At 34.5% G+C, this 23,324-nt stretch overlaps 1 protein-coding gene across 4 annotated transcripts in view; it reads left to right on the forward strand.

The window, feature by feature from the left end:
* CUNH3orf38 (chromosome unknown C3orf38 homolog) overlaps nucleotides 1-14,781 on the forward strand; it is a 33,988-nt gene extending 19,207 nt beyond the window's left edge. For 2 of the 4 annotated variants that reach the window (XM_045850773.1, XM_045850774.1), the window contains exons 4-6: nucleotides 9,598-9,630; nucleotides 10,089-10,143; nucleotides 13,420-14,781. In XM_045850773.1, coding sequence (XP_045706729.1) covers nucleotides 9,598-9,630; nucleotides 10,089-10,119 — 64 coding nt within the window. In that variant the 3' untranslated portion in view covers nucleotides 10,120-10,143; nucleotides 13,420-14,781. The remainder of the gene's footprint in view (nucleotides 1-9,597; nucleotides 9,631-10,088; nucleotides 10,144-13,419) is intronic. The other 2 variants (XM_045850775.1, XM_045850776.1) reach the window with 2 other exon arrangements.
* The last annotated feature ends 8,543 nt before the right edge of the window (nucleotides 14,782-23,324 follow it).

A 23,324-nucleotide genomic window follows, 5' to 3' on the forward strand; every position in this document is an offset into this window, starting at 1 on the left:
TCCAAATCAAAACCATATTCCCAGATCTAGGGAGCTATGGTTATTATAGCATAAGCTAGAAATGAAAACAAAAGAAAAATTTCTGAGAAGTTTTTTGATTTGTCATATTGTAAGATTTTATTGGTTATAAGGTACATTATTAATTCAGTTACTTTTTGGTGCTAAAAATTAGCATCGTGTTCAATGGATATATAAAGAAAAAAATCCTATATCAGAAATGTTAAGCTGTGTGCAGGAAGGGGGGTGAGGAAGTATATTAAAATTGAAGAAATAAGCTACATACAACAGGTTTTTAAATAATAGGTTTTAATTTTTTTTTAATGTGGCAATGGTGAATGTAGTGCACCAACATTAACATCTCTAATAACAGCAAACAGCAACTGCTGCCTTTATGGTTACACATAGTTATAAAATATGGTTATTATTTTTATATAAGCAGAAGAAAATTTAATAGGGAAAAAACAGCACAGTTAGTTTAAACAGCCTGAAAACATTTACAGAGTGAACTAAAAGTAAAGAGCAAGACTTAGATTCATGTAGAACAGAGGTTGGTGGACTGTGGTCCAAGAGCCAAAGCCTGTTCAACATCTGTTTTTCTAAAACACCTCGAGCTGAGAATGGTTTTAATGTTTTTAAATGGTTGAAAAAAATTAAAAAAAACATTTGACAACATGAACGTTACATGAAATTCACATTTTATTGGAGTGTATCTATGCTCATTCATTTATTCTTGGTCTGTTTTTGTTCTACAGGGCATAACTGAGTAGTTGTGACCAAGAGTGTATGGTTTGCAAAGCCCAACATTTTTGTTATCTGACCTTTAACACTCATCTCCAATGCAAAGGAGCAGCCTCAAGGCAGGATTTGTGACGTGCAAACAGGCACTGTGATGGTAGTGCAGCATGATGGAAGAAGGACAAGTAATAGAAGAAAAGTCAGTAGAGTAGAGGTGGGTTAGGGCCACCTTTGGAGACTTTACATTAGACATTGAGATGCTTCAGCAGTTTTCTGGGCCAGGGAATGGTTGTCATAATACTCTTAGAAATATGAATTTAGCAGCAGTATGTTAAGTAGATTAGAACACAGTATTAACAACCAGGATGGAGAAGTTAAAAGATTATGGTGGTGGTATAAATATGAGGCAGAGTATATCTGGGGCCCAGTGGTGTTAGAAATGAAAAGAACAGATAAAAAATTAACTTTAATATTTATTAGCAATATGATAATAGCAATATGATTTGTAAGATCTTTTGAAATTAACCAATCACTGAATTCTCTCTTGAGTGCAATGTTAATTTACTCATCTATTAAATTGTTTATTCATTATGAATTTATTCTGTGCTTACTGTGTTCTAAGCACTAGTCTTGGTGGTAAATAAAAGAGCAGTGAACAAAAGAGACTAAAAAAATGCAGACCTCATGGAGACTACATTCTGGAAGGGTAAGAAAAGAAATGGACATGTAAAATATAACATAGTCTAGGACAGTGAGTGCTATTGGCAAAAAACAGTGGTCAAGAGGGTTAGCTTATGAAGGAGAGGTCATGATTTATATAGAATGGGGAGGGAACACTTCCCTAAGAAGGAAACATTTAATGGAATAGAGAGTGGTGCAAAAGTGAATCACGTGGCTATTCAGGTAGAGGGAATATCAAGCACACAACCCTGGAGTTGAGTGTGGTCACAGGTGTGAGGAATGTCAAGGAGACCAATAGCCAAAATGAATCAGTGAGCAAGAGACAGACTAATGGGAAATGAGAAGTAGTGAGGGGCACAAAGCCACAGCTTACACATCATCATAAGAACTTTGGCTCATACCCTAAATATGTGAAGCCATTGGAGGATTTTGAACATAGAGGTAGTGTGATCTTATATTTTTAAAAGAATCTTTGGGAGAGAGTCAGGGAAAGGGTTGTTGGAAGCATTAAATCCAGTTAGGAAGCTATCTGCAGTAAACCAGGCAGAGGTGATGGTGACTCAGACAAAGATGTTAGCAGTGGAGGTTGTGAGAACTAGTCAAACTCAAGGTAATTTTCAAAGGGAGAATTGACAATTTCCTGATAGCAAAACAAAGAGAAGAATCAATGATGACTTCAAAGCTTCTGCCCTGAGCAGGTAGAGGATGGACTTGCAATGAACTAAGGTGGAGGAAACTACAGGAGGAACAGAGTTGGGGTAGCAGTGACATGGAGAAAGACCAGGAGGGTTTTTTTTTAAATATGCTAATTTAAGATGTTTGTTAGATATCTAAGTGGAAATGCAATTTGCAGTTGATGAAATGATAACTCTGGAGTTTCTCAAATAGTGTCTGAAAACTGTCAAGAAGGCCTAAAGCATGTGTTTGGAGACACCAACCAAAGGTATAAATTTGGAAATCATTAGCATAAAGATGTTATTTAGTGCCATGAGAATGGCCGACACCATCAAGGTATGATGTTAGACACTGAAGAAGTCTAAGCCCTGAGTTCTGGGTCCCTCCACTGTTAATAAATCAGAAATGAGGAAAATATATATATATTTATATATACATATATATTAATGTGGCACTGATATTTTTATATATTACTGATATTATTCTCAACTTTTTAGTTTCTTTTTTCCAAATTAATGTTTTCTGGGTTGACCTTACATTCCTTCTTAATTTTATATTGATGTTGGATGATGGCTATCTGCTGAAAGGGTATTCTAGGATTCCACTGTCTTATGTGAATCTAGAAAAAATGATTTTTGTCCATCAAAATTAAATATTACCTTCCTCAAGGAGGTTGTATTTTGAATAGCTAATAATTTAAATATGAATGAGTAGAAAATTCATACTTAATCAAGGTGATGGGGGTGGGAGGAAAAGTTTTGTAGATTGTAAATGTTGAATGGTCTACAATAGGGTCAGGAAATACTTTATTCCAAACTCCTCCTCCCTCCAGCAAACCATAGCAGACGCCAGTAACCAGTCTTCTCATTCTTTCCTACTAAGCTCAAAGCAGGTCACACATTCTTGCATACACTTTTTCTAGGTACCACTCCTACTCCATTGGTATTAGAAAGATGTATTATCCAACCATCATCTTTGATCAGTCTGTCTGTGCTTTATAGAAAATGCAATCGCCTTGTTAGTTTCTTCAGATATAGCTATGTCCTTGAACCACAAAGTCACCATTTGTAAATATGGTCAATTATTCAATAACATTTATTTTACATTCTGACTATGAATTTTATTCTGTTCTAGGAATGTGGGATATATTTTGCAAGTTTATAATATAGGTATATTTATATACTGGCTCTAGTATTGGGAGATGATCATTTTGTAGTAAATTCTCAGTAGTGATTATATAGAAGATTAGGTTTAATAATGTGAAAGCAGTATTTCTTTTTTTTGTTTTATTTTTATTTATTTACTGATGAAGTTTACATTTTTGTTCTAAAGGATATAATATATATTTTTAAAATTTAATCATTTTTTAGCTCATAGCAATATTTTCATTTCATTTTATTTTTTAAAATATATTTTATCAATTATGCCATTACAGTTGTCCCATTTTTTCTTCCCCTTTATTCCCCTATGCCCTGCACCCCCATCCTACCAGCATTCCCTCCCTTAGTTCATGTCCATGGGTCATACATATAAGTTCTTTGCCTTCTCCATTTCCCATGCTATTCTTAACATCCCCTGTCTATTTTGTACCTACCATTTATTCTTCTTATTCCCTGTACCTTTTCCCCCATTCTTCCCACTTCTCCTCTCCACTGATAACCCTCCATGTGATCTCAATTTCTGTGATTCTGTTCCTGTTCTTGTTGTTTGCTTAGTTTATTTTTATAGGTTCATTTGTTGATAGTTATGAGTTTGTCGTCAGTCATCAGTTCATAGTTTTGATCTTTTTCATAGATAAATCTCTTTAACATTTTATATAATGAGGACTTGGTGATAATGAAGTCCTATAATTTTACCTTATCTGGGAAGCACTTTATCTGCCCTTCCATTCTAAATGATAGCTTTGTTGGATACAGTAATCTTGGATGTAGGTTCTTGCCTTTCATGACTTGGAATACTTCTTTTCAGCCCCTTCTTGTCTGTAAGGTTTCTTTTGAGAAATCAGCTAATAGTCTTATGGGCACTCCTTTGTTGGTAACTGTCTCCTTTTGTCTTGCTGCTTTTAAGATTCTCTCCTTATCTTTAATCTTCAGTAATTTAATTATGATGACAATTTTGATGAGAAGTTGGCTTCACTAAAGCCAACTGTTACCTGTTTGAGAGGATTTAGGAAGTTGTGAAACATGAGCCAAGACCAGCCATTCATGTGGAAAAACAGGTTGGGTGGGCCCACAAGTTGCGTGATCCTCTGGGGATCTCCAAGGTGGGTCAAACAATGTTAGCCAGGATGATGGAGTCTCAGATATGGCACCAGCCTGCCAGCTCAGTCTGGATGGATGTGGTTTCTTTAATCCCACAGTTGTCAGACTTCCATTCAACTTGATTCCTGATGGTCCTAAGTGATGGTTGTTCTGTATTTTAGTTGTAATTTTGATGTGGTTGTATAAAGAGGTGAGCCATGTTGCCTCTGCCTCCACCTTGACCAGAAGTGAAGACTCTTTCAATGCATTTGCCCATTTCATGATGAGAGATTTACAACCACACCTGCTCACACTGCAGAGTGTTCAGCAGTTTTTGACCAAAAACAGCATGACCCCCATGCCCCATGCTCCCTATTCATACAATCTCACCCCAAGCAACTTTTGTTGTTGTTTTCCCAGATGAAAAAAGTCTTCAAAAGGAAACATTTTGCCAATATGGAAAAGATAAAACACAAAAATGGCAAAAGCACTAAAAGACATCAAAATTGATAAGTTCAAAAACTGTTTTGAGCAGTGGAAAAAATGTCTTGATAGGTATAATGCATCAAATGGAGACTACTTAGAAGGTGACTGAAGTCTAAACATATAAGAATAAAGATACAAGTTTCTTCAAGTAAATTTCAGTTTCTTTTGGGTCCCCCATTGTGTATTCCCTAAAGAATACTGAGAAAGCAGTTGAGAACCATTTATCTGCTAAATGGTGGTGTTAAAAGACATGCACAGTCAGTCCTGTGCATCTGTGGGTTCCACATTCATGGATTCAACCAACCATGATTGTATTGAACATGTAGAGACTTTTTTTTTGTCATTATTCCCTAAACAGTACAACTATTTACATAGCATTAACATTGTATTAGGTATTATAAAGTAATCTAGAAATGATTTAAAGTTTATAGGAGGATGCACATAGATTATATGCAAATACTCCACCATTTTATATTAAGGACTTGAGCATCTGAGGATTTTGATACCTGTGGGAATCCTGAAACCAATCCCCAGTGGATACCAAGGAATGACTGTAGTTATGATTCCATCCAAAGGAAACAAAAAATATATTAGTGGAAATAGAATCTTCTGGAAGGAATTTTTTTAGAATGATGAAAGAGAATGAAAAACAGTTGTATAACTAGTGCTAAGAAAGAGACTAAGTAAGTGGTCACAGCTTCATCCTAAAGTGAGGTGAGGGAGCTAGATAGAACCAGTGTAATAATTCACAGGTCACTGGTGCCTATTGAGAGCAGTTTAAAAAAAAAATGACCAAGAATCTGATGCATTGTTTAAAAACTCTAATAAAGTTCTGATTATAACTTAGTTTTTAAACAAAATTTCTTATGTTACTTTAATTAATCGTAACATTTGTTTACAATTCTTTGATTGTTTCTAACTAACTTTGTTTACTATTTTATCCCCTTTAGGGACTTTCTGAGCTTCAGGACATGTACCAAACAATAATACTCCAGAAAATAGGTACAGGAAGTATAGAGGAACAGTATAGCTTCATTTTTTTCCCCATTGACAGAGATGTCCTTCAAAGCCCTAAGGTTTTCAAAAATTATTTTGCTCCAATGATTTTAGTGATAATGCCTATTATTTTACCTACATCCATGGAATTAATGGAATCAGTTTATATTGTTGTTTTTTAATGAGAATAATCAATTGTTAAGCACATAACATACCCAGTCCCTCAAATATAACAATATAATTTGGTATTCCATGTGTTTTAGTCCTTTAGCTAGAACATTTACATGGCCTGACTCATGTCTTGATAGACTCACAGCTGCTTCTTTCTTTAAAGTATCCAAAAAAGTCTTAGTACATTCTAAATATGTGGCATTTGGTTTAAAAACTAAATTTGTTTAATTATTATTTTTACATGCAGGATCATCATAGAACCTTAAATGTGGAAAAGGCCTTAGAGAAAATTAATCTGTGTCTGTTGATGCATATGGGATGAAAGTCCCAGGAAAATTAGGGGATTAGTTAAAAGTCATGTGACATGTTCACACACCATACATGATTCAGACTTATACATTTATAAGGATCAACACATGATAAAGTGGTTGAACAATTACTTGCTTACCTCATTAGTTCTAGATATCGTCAGACTTTGACTTAGACATGAAGTTCTGTTAGGAGCTGATGAGGAAACAAAAGGTGGTGATATCAATCTCCCTGCCCTCTGGGAAGTGCCTGCTTGGGGGAGATCTTGGCTGTCCCAGCTATAGATTCTGATAGAGAAAGTTGTCAGTGTTGGATGAAACCAGAATAAGTGAATGATTTTAGCTAATAAAATATCTTTCCTCTATTATATGATAAAATTACTGAAAAGCCAATTGAGAGATAGTATAGATTAATATTTTTTAAACAAAAGTAGTCCAACTCATTGAGCATTCATTCACTTCAACCCCCCAAAAAATTTTAGCCAAAAGGTTTGACCAAGGAGGATTGGGCAAACAATTAAAAAATATATTGGTAGAAATAGAACCTTCTGGAGGGAATATTTTTAGATTTAGATAAATCTAAAATTTATTTAGATTTTTCTCCCTTTGTCCTTCATTTATGAAATCTCTTTACTCCTCACTCAATACTAGAAGAGGGTGGTGCACAAAGACATTTGAAGCTAGTCTATGTGAAAACAGTAGACCTTAGATTTGTAATCTAATTCTACAAAGTTTTGAAAAAGTTCCATAAACATTAAACAACTCAGATTAGCATCTCAGGTTATTGTATATTAGATAAATTTTGTATGAAAGAGGTAATGATTAATAAAGGAACATGCTGCTGAAATTTAGAAGGGGATGTAATATAGCTTATTCAGTTTTTCTTTCTAAATAATGTATTTGATTATTTTTAGAATCCTTTTGGATATGTAAGGTGGAAAGGAAAGAAGCAGGCCATTAGAAAAACAACCACAGTGGACTGTGCCTGCGTGATATTAAGCCATGATGATTAAGGGATACAAGTAAAATTATGGACTAAGATGGATTTTAAGGAAACCATTCAAATGACTTCAAATTAGCATTGAATAAATGCTTGGGTGCGTCACCCTTAAAACCATGCTTTCCCACAGAGTCATAAACAATTCCGATTCTGGCCACAGTGTGGAGATGTTGCGACGCAGATTCACATTGCCATGTCAGAGGAATGCATTTTCTAATCACGTTGGAACAGGGATTTCCAGTGCCTGCGCTGCTTTTCCTTTCCACTTTACATCTTATCATAACTTAGTGCTTCCTTTTTCTAGTATAAGTTCATAAAGGTGTGTGGCACACTTTTCTTTCTGGATAAAACATTAGAACTTCTATGTATCTGGTATCCCTAAATGTTCACATATAATATGAGGCTTTTAACTGATTCTCCATACCACAGCTAGGAATTTCTGTAATGCTAAATGAACCAATTTCAATATACAGTGTTCTTAAAAGACCCACTAGAGCATATAAAATAATAGCAAATACCACCACAGTTTGTGGGTTTCATTTGAGAATGAAATGGCATCCTTTGTAAAAAACATTCATATCATGGGCAAATCTTGCTGTTAATTCATTACACAACTGTGAAGTGCTTACTCTGTGCCAAGCAACACTCCTGGTATGCAGAGAGAAATAAAATAGAGTGATGTTAAAGAGATACACGAATACATAATTACTATGTGAGATAAATGTAATGAAGGCAAAATAAAGAATATAATGAAATGTTATAAGCTGATTCAGATGGGAAGAGAGGAAGAGGGAAGGTGACAAGTTCTCCAGGCAGAAAGTGTTTCCAGTCAGAGGGAACAGCATTTACAGATCCTGTGGAGGAAGTTCAGCAAGATCAACGCACAATATTAGCAGGTTAATAGGGCTTGACTGAACATGTTGAGGAGGGTGGGGTGAGAGTGGCAGGAGATGACCTGCCGCGTCAGCAAGGGCCAAAACATTTGGGCAGGTCACTGAAATGACAAGAATTGTAGATTTTGTTCCAAGTTCTGTGGGAAGCCTTTGGAGGATTTGTAGGAAAGATGGTAAGAAGATAATACTATGTAAATTCCAATTCTAACTACAGTATTTAAGAATTTTTTTTCTAGTTCTTTTTCCTTCAATTTTTTATTTCTTTTCCCAGAAAATATCTTGGAGAAGGGATGCTTGAAGTTTAAGGTCTAGAGTGTTTAGGGTAAAAAAAAATCTTTTGAAAATATATTTGATTCTGCTGATTATAGTCTACTTTTATATTGCAACATAATTCTCCAGTCAGCAGTGGGTTTGTGTAATTTGATAGTTGAAATAAATTTACCTTTATTTGAAAAAAATTGGGATCATTAAACTACTAAACTATATTTTAGCAATGTTTATTAAATGTATTATTTAGAGGAGAAAAAAGAACATAAAATAAAATCTCAAATACCTGGTTTCTTTGAGTTCAATACATAATTTGGATGAATGTAGATCCTTTGAATAGAGCTGAGTATCTTTTGGTAGGCATTAAGGAAATCTAGTTTCTTCCTAGTAAATAAATTTGTTATGTCACTATATAAACCATATAGTGTGTGTGTGTGTGTGTGTGTGTGTGTATAATTCTGAGAATTCCAGCACCTACAATTCCCATAGTATGTCTTAGAAAGTGATTATGTGCCAAAATGACTAAAGTTGCATCAGAATTGGCTACACATATTTTAATAAATTAAATATCATCTATACTCACCAGTAAAGGGAAAAGAATCTGAATGATGAAGAGTGGATTTTAATTATAGGGACAAAATTAAGATACAGAATTTTCTCAAATGAACTACACTTGTAATCCACAGTCACAATAGAAAGTAGACTATTTACAGAAATAGATTCATGGGAAACTTTTTGGAAAAATATATAGATCTGGAGGGAATAATTTGCTTAAAGTTTTTTTTTAATGTCATTTAAAAAATTAAATTGGTGATGATGGTATTTTGTATTTGCCCACATGTCATTTTTTTAAAAAAATTAATTTTTTTATTTGAGAAAGGGGTTGGGGGGAGAGAGAGAGAGATCCATTGGTTTGTTGCTCCACTGATAGATTCATTTGTTGGTTGATTCTTACATGTAACCTGACTGAGGATTAAACCTGGAACCTGGGCATATTGGGATAATGCTCTAACCAACTGAGCTCCCTGGCCAGGGCCCACACACTATTTTTTGATGTCCTTACCCTTGTGTAGATTTGAACTTTCATCTGGTATCATTTTTCTTATGCCTATGGACCTTTTTTAATCATTTTTTTCCTGATTCAGGTCTGCCAACTATGAATTTCTTCTGTACTCCAGGTACGGAATTCTAGGTTGACATTCTGTATTCTTTCTGAATTTCAAAGATGCTTCTTCATTTTCTTTCTTCGGACAATTAGAAGTCTAAAGTGATTCTTACCTTTGCCTTCTGTACACAGTGTGTCTTGTTGCTTCTTTTCTTTATCACCTGTTCTCAAAAATTTAATTATGTTGTTTTCAGTGTAGATTTTTGAAAAATCATGGTTGGGACTTGCTAAGCTTTTTGAGTCTGTGAGCTTACAGTTTTATCAAATTTGGAAAAGTTTCAACCATCATTTCATGTACGTGTATGTATTCTACTCTTTCCTCCCACATTTTCCCCTGCTGCTGAGACTCCAATGACACATAAATTAAGCTGCTTGGTATTGTCCCATAGGACAGTGAGGCTCTGTTAATTTTTTTAAATTTTATTTTCTCCCTGCTTGATTTTGAACAGTTTTTATTTCTATGTCTTTCAGTTCACTTCTCCTCCCCACTTCCTGCCCCTGAAGTGTTTAATTTGCTGGCAACCAGGTACAGTGAAATTTTCATGACAAACAATGTATTTTTCATGTCTGGAAGTCTCATTTTATTATTTTTTATGTCCTTCAGTTATTTCCTCATTATGGTTTTGTTTTTTTCAATTAATTCTAGGGAGAGAGAAAGGAAGCAGAAGAGAGAGAAGCACTGATTTCTTGTTCCACTTACTTATGCATCCATTGGTTAATTCTTGATGTGGACCCCGGCTTGTGGGGTCCGTGTCATTATGGATAAAATGAGACATTCACACGGGCTACCAAATCTGGTGGAGGAAAAGGGACAGGAGGGCTTTTCTCTCAAGGGGAGCAAAAGCCTTGGCCCTTGCTCCAATGAGCTTTTATTGTCTTGCTGAGCACATTATAAGAAGGTTCTCATTAACTGTGCACAGGCTCGCTTTAGGTGGTTACCTTTTACAGAAAACAAAGGAGCCAATGCTGCTAATCACATTACGGAAGAAGGATATTTGCAAATGAAAAGGCAAAAGTAGTTAGACCAGTTACACTCATCTTTGAAAGGTTTAGCATGGATTTTAGGAAGTTACTTTGCAGTAAATGTCCTCAATTCAGGGTGAGGGAGTTTTAGCAAAAAGTAAGACTCATAGCAGCCTTAGGTATATTGAAGGCCTGATTCCCCATGGGAGAACCTATCCATGGGCATGAGTCCTGTGCATCTCCAAGTGGGAGCTGGGCCCATACCACGCAGAATGGTCTACTATAAATTCTTGTATGTGCCCTGACCAAGGATTGAAACTGCAACCTTGGCATATCAGGACAATGCTCTAGCCAATTGAGCTAGATGGCCATGGCTATTTGTTTTTTTTTGTTTTGTTTTTTTTTAATTTGAGCATATTTACAGTATTTCTTATAGCTGTTTAAAAGTCTTTATCCATTAATCCCATTATCTCTGTCATTCCTTGGTCAGTTTATATTGATCGTATTTTTTCCAGGGTAAGGTTTATATTCTTTTTCTTCTTGACATGTTTAGTAATTTTTGATTGGATGCTAGACATTGTAAATTTCTCACTGTTGTATCTAGATTTTGTTGCACTACTTTAATAAATTGTATATTTTGTTCTGACAGGCAGTTGTATTACTTACAAATAAGTATAGTTCATGCAAGACTTGCTTTAAGCCATTTTTGGGTAAGCAAATGTAGACATTGTCTAGGACTAGTTCATTTCCAATATAGAGGGCAGTGTTTTCTGGGTACTCTAAGATTCCTAGTGTATTAATCTGCTTGGGCTACCATAACAGAATACCACATACTGGATGGCTTAAATAATGTTTTTTTTTGTCACAGTTCTAGAGCCTAGAAATCCAAGATTAAGGTGCTGACAGGTTGATTTCTGGTGAGGCTTCTCTTTGTGGATCATACATGGACATGCTCTTGTCTCTGTGCGTGAGCCAATGTCTCTGTATGCTATCTGTTTTTTCCTCTTCTTATACATGAGGACAACAGTCCCATCAGATTACAGTGTGACTCTTATTGACTCATTTAGCCTTTATTATCTCCCAAAAAGCCCTGTCTTCACGCACAGTCACAATGGTGATTAGGGCTTCAACATGTGAATACTGTGGGACACAATTTAGTCCCTAACATTCAGTATATTTAGTGAGGTATCTGTACTCTGGCTCGTGGGCAGTGAATGAATAATACTCAGACTTGTATGAGCTGTCAAAAAAATTTTGTCTAATGGGGTACTCAGTAATTTTTTTTCTTTTAAGTTTGATTTTTCTTTCTTTTTTTTTTTTGCATAGTTCTGTAGAGTTTCACCTTTCACATGTTCATGTTATTCTTTATTGAAAGACTTTAGGAAAACCCTAAGTAGATTTCTGGAGCCCATTCTCTTTCAGCCTCTGTCTCCTGAATTCTAGGTTTCTTGGTATCCTGAACACCAACCTATGTTCTCTCACCTCAGTGAGGCCATCACTCCATCTGTGTTCTCTGCCTGGGCTGCAGTGGGAAACTGCAGACAGAATCTAGTGCAGTTGTAGGACTCATTTTGGTTCCTCTGTTTGGAGTCTGTTGTCTCAAGAGTTGTATCATTTTTTCCAGTTTTCTACTTGTTTTTTTCTCAGTTATTCATTTTTGGGCTGAAGCACAAATCCTTTTAATTTACTTTTGTACAATTAAAAGTTTGTAACTACTTAATTTTTTTAATATGTGGATGATAGTAATATTAAGATTTGCCTTCTGACATATCTATATAGAACACACATTCTAGACATTTAGAAGGCAAGTCTGCATATGTATCTATTGAATACAAGGCAAGATATATTGATTTTGTTAACCTAAATATATTAACTTATACTTGGTTCCAATCACAGCCCCCAAATCTAAACATTATATTCAATTAGAATCTGACATGAAATCCTTATCATGTGACCCAGGATGGCTATGAGTGCATCTCAACACAAAATCATAAATTTACTTAAAACATGAGATTTTTTTTTGCATGTGATTACATGTCATGCTGTATTTAATGTGTGGCCCAAGACAACTCTTCTTCTTCCAGTGTGGTGCAGAGACACCAAAAGGTGGACACACCTCAGACCAACCAAATGTGAAAATGAAACTATTTGCTCAACAATTGAATTTCACTGATTTTGAATGTCTTACTGCAATGTCACTCAACCTTTTTTGAAAATGAGAATTACACAGACACAAGTGTAGGGAGTGTATGGGATTTTAAAAAGTTACACAGGTGACAGTGATGCATATCAAATGTTGAGAATTACTTTTGTAGAGCTCAAACTTGAATATGTATCAGAATCAACTGGAAGCCTTGTTAAAACACAGATTACCAAGGCTGAATCCCTGAAACTTTAATTCATTAGGTTTGACCAGGGCATAAGATTGTACATTTTAACAATTTTCCAGATGGCACAGCTGCTGCTAGTTCTGAAACCATACCTTGAGAATCATTGTTTTGCAGCATATTTACTTGTGCTGTTTAATGCTGTTTAACTCTGGCAAAAGCGGTTTTTCAAACAAAACATTTATTAATAATTTTATAATTTGAGATGATCATGTGGTATAGTCAAAGAAGTACAGAAACTGAAATAAATTAAAATGAAAATAGAACAAAACTCCTTGGTTTAGATCTTACTCAATCCTTTCTAGAAGGTCTTTTTTGTCTCTGAATCTTAGATTCATCATCTGTAGAAAGGGAATTATCATATATGATTAGCTACCTTATAAAGTAACACAAATTAACTAATTAATATTTAATAATAACACTAATTTTAGTTTACTTCTTTCCTCATACAGATTTCACTGAAAAAAATTATACTGACAACAATGTATGGACACCTTTGAACTAAACAGCTCTAAACAATTAAGGCAAAAGTCACTGGAAGACCCTTTATCAGAGGATCTGGAGCATAATAATCATTTTAATCTTCTTGGTCAATTCTGGAATAGTCCCTAAGAAGTACGGTCATTTTTGAGTTCTGGGGAATAGGTCTGGTAGGTCGAAAACCATGTTGAATCTTTTAACCCCTTCTTGGAATATACAAATTCTGGCTTTATGCACTTTAGAATTAACCAGAATTTTGATAATTTAATCACTTGAGACAGAATTATAAATATATCCACCATGGTGATTTCATACTGAACTAAAAACATTTATATCCATGTTTTTGGGCTTTGGTTTACTTTTGGCCATTTATGAGAAATGAACATGACTTCCCATGAGAGTTTGCTTGGATGCTTTTGCCAGTAAGATGCATCAGTCTTTAGAAGGTTGCTTTTCAAGACAGACTTGTTACACAATGTGCTTTAGTTGTGTAATGTATGTTACCACTTCTGTCATTAAGGGTATGGATCATGCTTAGCATGACATTTTGTGGGATCCTAGTTGTGTGGTATATTTAGAGGCATCTAACTGGATAAATAACCTCTGATGAGTTCAGAGCACACACATTAATGGTAGTATGGACATCTTTCTGAATAAACTACAAAAACACATCCAAATTCTGTGGTAATGCTTCCATCTGTCCTATGACATTCATTATTACAGAATATCATACAGTGGTGGTGTCACAAATATTATGTCTCTGGAGCATCATGTAACCTTGGGAGCAGAAATATCTGAAGAACCAAAGGAGAGTAAAGGCTATAATTAAAAATAAGCCCCAAGAAATAGTTTCCATGTGGTTGTGAGAAGCCCTTGAGCACAGCTGGAAAATTTCAGGCTGAAATATGTTGGAACAATAGTTTACAGAGGAAAGTAGCTGGGTTTGTGGTTATACTTGGAAGTAAAATTTCCCTGCTTGGTTATAATAGCAAACTAGCTATAATGTTTGAAAGAATATTCCCTGAAGAAAATTGTTACTCCCTGAATTACAAAGAGAAACATAATAGAAAATAATTTCTTAAATGAGAATATAGGTCTATATGCACATTAAGAATAATTTATTATGTACAAATGAAAATAAGTTTCAAGGTATAAAGACTAATACAGGTTTACCTAATAATAAAGGGTTGGAGAATCCAAAATTCAAGAGAGATTAGGATTTAGTCTAAAATTGTAAAATAAGGTTACATTTTAAATTTTATGGTACAAATCTCTCAGTATTTGAATAAATATGTCAATATATCAAAAATCAATTACATTTCCTCTCAGATTTACTTTTTCTGTATTTCTTTTTTGTTACTGGCTTCATCTTTCTTCAAGTTGTCTACTCTTGCTGTTAGTTTTACTTTCTTTCTCTATTCGTTTTCCATACTAAATCAATTGTTAATTTCTCTCAATCCCTCTGCTAATAGGACATTCACATCCATGTCTGTTTATTAAATTGTTTTAAGATGTTGGGATTATTGAAAATAGTCTTAAAAGAAATGCCAGGCAAGCAGAGAAGTACTGTGAAGTTGAAAAGCCTTCAGGTGTGCATAATCATTTGGAAATGCAAGGAGGGGGTGGCAGGGTGGTTAATTTGTGGTTGATAAAATTTTTAGAAACCAATGCATTGAAAAACTAGAGTGAAATCTAGGAGTAGGGAATAGAAAAGCTAAAAACAGATGTGTGGCAGGCATATGTGGGTAATCATGAATAATATTTTAGATGATAGGAGTGCATTTTAGAACAAGAATGTATACTGTTGCTGACAAGCAGTATTATCAAACTATAAAAAATAATGCCAAATATGGGTCTATATGGGTCTGTCTGGGGTGGAAATGCAATCTCCCTTGTAAGAAAGTACCTTCAATCAGTGTTTCCTCAACCTTCAAATATATTATTTGTAGATTGTTTTGTTAGAATATAGTGACAAAAATTTTGTTCAAAGTTTTTTTTTTAAATGATGGTAACATTTTTGTTTTGAAAAGGAACTTAAAAGACCAGTGTAATTTACAATTGTGTTAATGTGCATGTTGGCTTAGTGGCTTGGGTATCAACATAAGACAAATCTAAGAACTTTGCTTGAGATTTAAATCATAATGTAGGTTCAGTGGTTTATTCAATGGATGCTAGGATTGTTTCCTGCTATATTAGTTTTCTATTGCTATATAACAAATTACCCTAACTTGGCAATTTAAAACAAAACCCATTTTTTACTCACATTTCTGTGAATTGGAAGTCCAAGATGGTGTAGCTGGGTTTCTGCTCAGTGTCTCACAAGGCTGACTGGAGGGTATCGCCTACTTTTATTCTCATCTGAAGCTCAGTGTCTCCCCATGACTCCTGCTGTTGGCAGAAGTCAGTTGCTTGTAGTTGTAACAGCCGTGTCCCCATTTCCTTGTTGTTCAGCAGTGGGTGGCTACTCTTATTGCCCAAAGGCCATCTTCATTCTTTCTTAAGTGGCTCCTTCCATCCTCACAAGCAGCAAATCTTCCTCACATTTCAGATCTCTCTGACACCCTCTTCTGCCATTATCTGGGGAAAGCTCTCTGCTTTCGTGAGCTCAGTGATAGGATCACACCCACCTGGGTAATCTCCCCATTTTACAACTGTGTCACGGCATAACATAATCACAGAAGTGATATCCCATCATATCACAGCCTTTGGGGGTTAGGTGGAGGAACCCTAGTGGGGGTGGCATCTTAGTGATCTTTCCTGCCATGTGTGTGTAATGTCAGCAATGGGACAGTGACTCTGTGGGTTGCAGTGCAGTCCTGTATACAAGACAGACCGAATGGAATTGTTCTTCCTGTTGGGTGTGTAGGTACCTTCCTGTCTCATTTTAAGTTGATTTAAATTAAAAAAAAATTGTAGCAGAAAAGCAAAATGAACTCTATTTCCAAGTCCAGAATAGCTCATTAAATGATAGTTAATAATTCAAAAATTAATAATTTTTGAAGAATCACAGTAAAATTAACTTAAGATGATATTTAAAAAAATGGATGCAGAAACATTTTTGGTAAATTTTGAGTCAGAGAATCACCAATATTTTTATGCAAGTACTTTTATAATGCCATTACATTGCATACATGTTGGCCAAGGGATTTTAATGAGATAAAAATGTTTACCATTCTTAGATATTTTCTAGGAGAAACATGAGGATGAAACCGTGGATTGTCATGATTTTGTGTGGTTTAAGAGAAAAACAACAACAACAGTGAATTAGAAACTATTGCTTTCTTAAGAAAACTTTTCCTAAAAAATTAGTGGGTCTTCTTTAAGATTTCCTTACTAACAATGCTCCAACCCCAGATACACATTGTGTTCTTATGACTGTTATTAAAAAACTCTCATAGCAAGAACTTTTGCAAAAATATTGGGCAGATTATAGTTGATTATACAAATTAAACTATTATAATTTAACAAAGCTCCACATAAGACACATTGAAATGCACACACATGACTCAATCCCATGAATATATCCTTTGGGAATGTTAATGAAAGTTTCATTCTGAAAGAAATTATGAAATTGAATTACTAAAATGAGAAAATCAGTTTCTGAATTTAACTGTAAATAGAAATCTAATCTTTTTCTGCTTAGCAGTGAATGAATAATTAATTTGAAAATATTTAAATTATTGAGCTAAAATTGAGTGAATTTCCATTTCTATTTTCTCATAGGAAACATGATGTTAAGTGAAAAGGACAAAAGTTATTATTAAAAAACTTGAGAGTTGGAAAATTAAGGATTACTGGAACCTGTTTATTATAATGGGTGTTACACATGATTATAATATAAAACAAACTAATTTTAATGAGATTCAATTTGTTATTTTTAAGGAATATTATATGAGTATCAGCAGTTTTTATTGTCTTTTTTTAAATGGAGTATTGTTATATTTGTCCCTATGAATCTTGCCGATTATTATCTATAATTTTTTAAAAATATTAAAGCCAAAAGCAAATTATATTTTAAATTGATAACATTAATTATGCCATGAAGGAGCAGAACTCTTATTCTTCCTTCTCCTTTTCATTCTTAAAGAGGTTACTTTTTGTTTTAATTTCAAAGGTCAATTTTTTTCTTATAAACTATTTCTTATAGTATATAGTACTATGAACATATTCTTATTCATGAGAAATTTTATTCAGTGATCTCATTTTAAAAATGCTTATGTGAAAGACATTTAATGATTTATCAGCAAGTATAATTTACTTGTAGTTTAGAATAATCCATAAGTACAGAAAAAACTCATTAATCAGAATGTCATTAATTCAAAATGTATAAACATTCAGCTTGAGCTAATTGGAATTAACTTTTGTATGATCTATTAAGATATTTTATTATTATATGAAGCTGGCATTAAGGCAAGAGAAATATTTAGCCTTATATGAAGATAATAATTTATTTTATTTCACATACTACTTTATCCTTCAAAATATATCTTTTAAAATATATAAAATGTATCTAAAATACAGAACATCTCATAGAAATATACTTCCTTTCTCTAAAGCAGTTCTTGACTTTTGCTATTCATTCATTCAATCATTGAAAACTTACTGAGTACCAACTATGTCCCTGGCACCGTGCAGGAGACAATAATGGAAATACCAATGGGAAGTATACATTGAGCAGCTGCTACATGCCAGACCATTTGCTAAGCTCTTAACACGCATTATTTCATTCATTAAGTCTTTACCACAGCTCTATTAGATAGTTACTATTTTTGTCCACATTTTTGTGATGAGGGGACTGAAGCTTAAGACATTAAATAACTTGCCCAAAGTCACAGCTATTTCTCAATACAGAATTACATCAGATAGTCTGAATCCAGAGGAAAAATCTATCACCATTATATTAAAAATAGTGAAAGAAAAAAATATTACTCCTGCCTTCATTATACTTATGTCCTGCCTACTAGAGACAACATAAAAAACATAAATAAGTAATTATAAGTAATTATAATTAGTAATATATTATGAAGAAAAATGATAATTTTCTGGCAGAAGGAATTTAGGGAAAACCTAGTTTAGGTATATGGGTGAGTGGAGTTGTCTCTGAGGCCATAATTTTGAAGTTGAGACTTTAGGTACATTAAGTGTGAGGGAGGAAGAGAAGAATCGAGTTTTCTATCTGGAGAAATGAGTACTGAGACATATTTTTTTATTATTATTATTTTTTCTTTTTTTAAATTGTTGTTCAATTACAGTTGTTGCCATTACTCTTCCCTGCCCTACCCACTACCCATCTCCCACATTCAATCCTGTCCCACACCATTGTCTTTGTCCATGGGTCCTTTATACATGTTCCTTGACTTGACCCTTCCTCTTTTTTCCACCATTATCCCCTCCTCACTCCCCTCGGGTCATTGTCAGTTTGTTCTTTATTTCCATGTCTCTGATTCTATTTTGCTCATTTGTTTGTTTTTTGATTAGGTTCCACTTATAGGTGAGATCATATGGTATTTGTCTTTCACACTCTGGCTTATTTGATTTAGCATAATGCTTTCCAGTTCCATCTGTGCTGTCATAAAAGGTAGGAGTTCCTTCTTTCTTTCTTCTGTGTACTATTCCATTGTGTAAATGTACCACAGTTTTTTGATCCATTCATTTACTGATGGGCTCTTAGGCTGTTTCCAGCACTTGGCTATTGTAAATTGTGCTTCTATGAACATCCAAGGGCATAGGTCATTTTGAATTGGTGTTTCAGGGTTCTGAGTGTATAACCCCAGCAGTGAAATTGCTGGGTCAAAAGGCAGTTCCACTTTTAGTTTTTTGGGGACATTCCATACTGTTTTGCACAGTGGCTGCACCAGTCTGCATTCCCACCACCAGTGTACTAGGGTTCCCTTTTCTCCACAACCTCGCCAGCACTTGTTTGTTGATTTGGTTATGATGGCCATTCTGACTGGTGTGAAGTGGTATCTCATTGTGGTTTTAATTTGCATCTCTGATGGCTAGTGATGCTGAGCATCCTTTCTTATGTTGCTGGGTCCTCAGTGTGTCCTCCTTGGAGAAGCATCTATTCAGGCCCTTTTCCCATTTTTTCATTGGATTGTCTATCTTCCTAGTGTGGAGTTGTGTGAGTTCTTTATATATTTTGGAGATCAAACCCTTGTCCATGGTGTCATTGGCAAATATATTTTCCCATACGGTTGGTTAGCTTTTCAATTTGCTGATGTTTTCTTCAGCCATGCAGAAGCTTTTTATTTTGAAGAAGTCCTATTTGTTTATTCTTTCCTTTATGTCTCTTGCTCTAGGGGACATATCAGTGAAAATACTGCTGCATGGAATATCTGAGATTTTCCTGCCAATGTTTTCTTCTAGGACTTTTATGGGATCACAACTTATATTTAAGTCTTTTATCCATTTTTGAGTTTATTTTTGTGTGTGATGCAAGTTGGTTGTCAAGTTTCTTTTTGCATGCAGCTGTCCAGATCTCCCAACACCATTTGTTGAAGAGGGTATTTTTACCCCATTTTATGCCTTGCCCCCTTTGTTGAATATTAATTGTCCATAGAGACATGGTTTTATTTCTGCGCTCTCTGTCATGTTTCATTGATCTATGTGTTTGTTTTTATGCTAGTACCAGACTGTTTTGATTACAGTAGCCTTGTAATATTGTTTGATGTCAGGTATGGTTATCCCTCCTACTTTGTTCTTCTTTCTCAAAATTGCTGTAGCTATTCGGGGTAATTTATGACTCTATATAAAGTTTTGAAATATTTGTTCTAGATCCATGGAATATGTCATTGGTATTTTGATAGGGATTGAATTGAATCTATAGATTGCTTTGGGTAGTATGGACATTTTGATGATGTTAATTCTTCCAATACATGAGCATGGTACATGTTTCTATTTGTTTGTGTCTTCCTTAATTTCTTTTTTCAGTGTTGTGTAGTTTTCTGGGTACAGGTCTTTGACCTCCTTGGTTAGGTTTATCCCTAGGTACTTTATTTTTCTTCTTGCTATAGCCAATGGGATTTTTTTTCCTGATTTCTGTTTCTGATACCTCATTGTTGGTATACAAAAATGCCTTCAATATCTGAATTGACTTTATACCCCACTATTTTGCCAAATTCACTTATTAGGTCGAGTAGTTTTTTTTTGGTGGAGTCTATAGGGTTTTCTATGTACACTATCATATCATCTGCAAACAATGACACTTTTACTCCTTACTTTCCAAGTTGGATACCTTTTATTTTGTTTTCTTGTCTGATTGTTGTGGCTAACTTCTAATACTATGTTGAATAGAACTGGTGAAAGTGGACACCCTTATCTTGTTCCTAATCTTCTTAGTATGATGTTGGCTGTAAGTTTCTCATATATGGCCTTTATTATGTTGAAGTCTTCTCCCTCTACTTCTTTCTGAGTGTTTTTATCATAAATGGGTGCTATAGTTTATCAATACTTTTTCACCATCTTTTGATATGATCATGTGATTTTTGTCTTTCCTTTTGTTTATGTGATGTATTACATGTATTGATTTGTGAATATTGCACCATCCTTGTATCTCAGGGATGAGTCCTGCTTGATCATGGTGTATGGCCTTTTTAATGTATTGCTGGATGTGACTTGCCAATATTTTGTTGCGGATTTTAGCATCTATGTTCATCAGTGATATTGTCCTGTAGTTTTCCTTTTTGTGTGTGTGTCTTTATCTGGTTTTGGGTTTTATGAACCTAGCCTCATAAAAAGAGTTTGGGAGTTGAGACAGATCTTAAGCAGAAAAAGCATGGTGGGCTGAGGAACTGAAAAAGGAGGACAGAAAAGGGGAGAATGGCATAAAATTTGGTGAGGGAGGACTTTGTAAAATTTTAAGTTTCATTTTAAGTTCACTGGAAAATAATCCAAGGATCTACAATCTTTAAATCATTGTTCATGTTTTTATTTAAATCAAAGATTAGAAGGGGAAAGAGGGTGTGGATGAAGACCAATTAGGATGTTACTGCAAGGGATCAGGTACAACAGAGTTTTGGTTTTGACTAAGCAACAGTAGAAATAAATATAGATGAATGAATTTCATTACTAGTTAAACATAACAATTGATATGGTGTGTGTGGAAAATGTGGAGACGATGAAGAAGAGGAACATGGGTGGCAAAAAGGGAAGGACCCAAGAAGAAATAACCAGAGAAAAAGGAGGAAAACTGGAGGAGAGTATGTTGTCAAAAAGCCTTGGGGAGAGAGGATTTATTGAAAGTGTTCAGCTGTGTCAAAGCCCTTTAGAAATCAAGAAAAAAGATACTGATTTTTTCCCATTATGTTTGCTATCATGGAGATCGTTAAAGGCTTTTGCAAAAAGAGTTTAAGAGTTTAAGCAAAATAATGGGAGTTAATGCCAGATTAAAAGCAGTTAAGGAGTGAGTGGACACAGCCTGGGTAAATAATTGTCTTGAGAAAGTTCATGGTTAAGGGCAATAGCTAGAAAGAGTTATAACGCCAATGACTTAAGGATTTAAGAGAAGATTAAAGGACACAAATTATTTGCTAATTGTCCCACTGAGAAGTGGTGTCTAATTTTCCTACCCTTGGTTTTAAGATTGCTTTAGTGATTTACTACTGATATAATATGGCTACTGATATAATGTTGCTACTGATATTATATTACTACTAATATAATATAGATATACATATATAATGATATAAAGTGATATTCCGGAGCTTCTGAGGGTAAGTAATTAAAAACCTTGCAATTTCCAGTTGAGATTCTTGGAATACTTGCTCTTGAACCTCTGAACTGTCATATGAAATGTCGGAGAACTGAGATGGCCATGCTGTAAGGAAACCCAAGCTAGCCACATGGAGAGGCTACATGAATCAAGAGATAACTGGAAGGCCTGGTGATCCAACCATCCCAGTGTAGGAAAGAGTCCTGGAGTGACAAAGCCCTACTGAACATTGCAGCTTTGGCAGATGTTTTAAGAAGTATGGAAAAACTCAGCTGACAACCAGAAATGAGGCTCTCTAATTATGGCTTTAGTTGAACTGTCTCAACCATTCAGCTCAACTAAGACCCTAGTTGTTAAAAAGCAGAGACAAACTACTACCCCTGAGTGTAGCCTGAATTCCTGATCCTCAATATAATGAGCAAAATAGCTATTGTTTTGTGTCACTAAGTGTTGGAGAGGTTTTTCCATAATAATAGATAATTGGAACAATTTTACCAAAGTAGTGTTCAATAAAATTAATTGAATTGTACAATTCACAAACATTTAATTTATTTAGAATTTTATAGAAACACATACTTAAAACTACACATAATTATGTGCAACTTAAAATTTTCTTAATATAATATATGAATCAGTGTTTCAGTCATTTAATTGAGTATTTTTCCTGTCAAAATTAGTGAAAGCTTTTATATCCATAAATTATTTACAGTCACATTATTTAAACTTTATGTATATTTTAAGGAATTTTTTTATCCCTCAATTTTGAAAAAACCTTCTGCATTGACTTGATATACATTTGCTTTGTCCCAGACATTATTCTAAGGGCTTCATGTGTATCTTAATCATTTAATCTAAGAATGACCATGGTAAGTAGGTATGATTTTTATCTGCATTATACAGAAAAGCAAACTGAAACACAAAGAAGTTCAAGTATATTGTTAAGATTGAACATCTAACACCTGATGAAACAGGGGTTTGAGTCCAGAGAGTCACATAGCTTGTGTTTTTAACTACTCAGCTATGTGACAAAGGCTGTCTGATTACCTTAAAGCGGACAGTACCGCCCCACACTCCCAATACTCATGTGTTTGTGTCTTTACAATATCTGGATGAGAAAGGCTATGTTGGAGTTCTTGACTCTTAGGAAGAAAGTGAAGGAAAATT

This window comes from Phyllostomus hastatus, unplaced genomic scaffold, assembly GCF_019186645.2.
Source record: "Phyllostomus hastatus isolate PE091 unplaced genomic scaffold, TTU_PhHast_1.1 phas_contig_86, whole genome shotgun sequence".
NCBI lineage: Eukaryota > Metazoa > Chordata > Mammalia > Chiroptera > Phyllostomidae > Phyllostomus > Phyllostomus hastatus.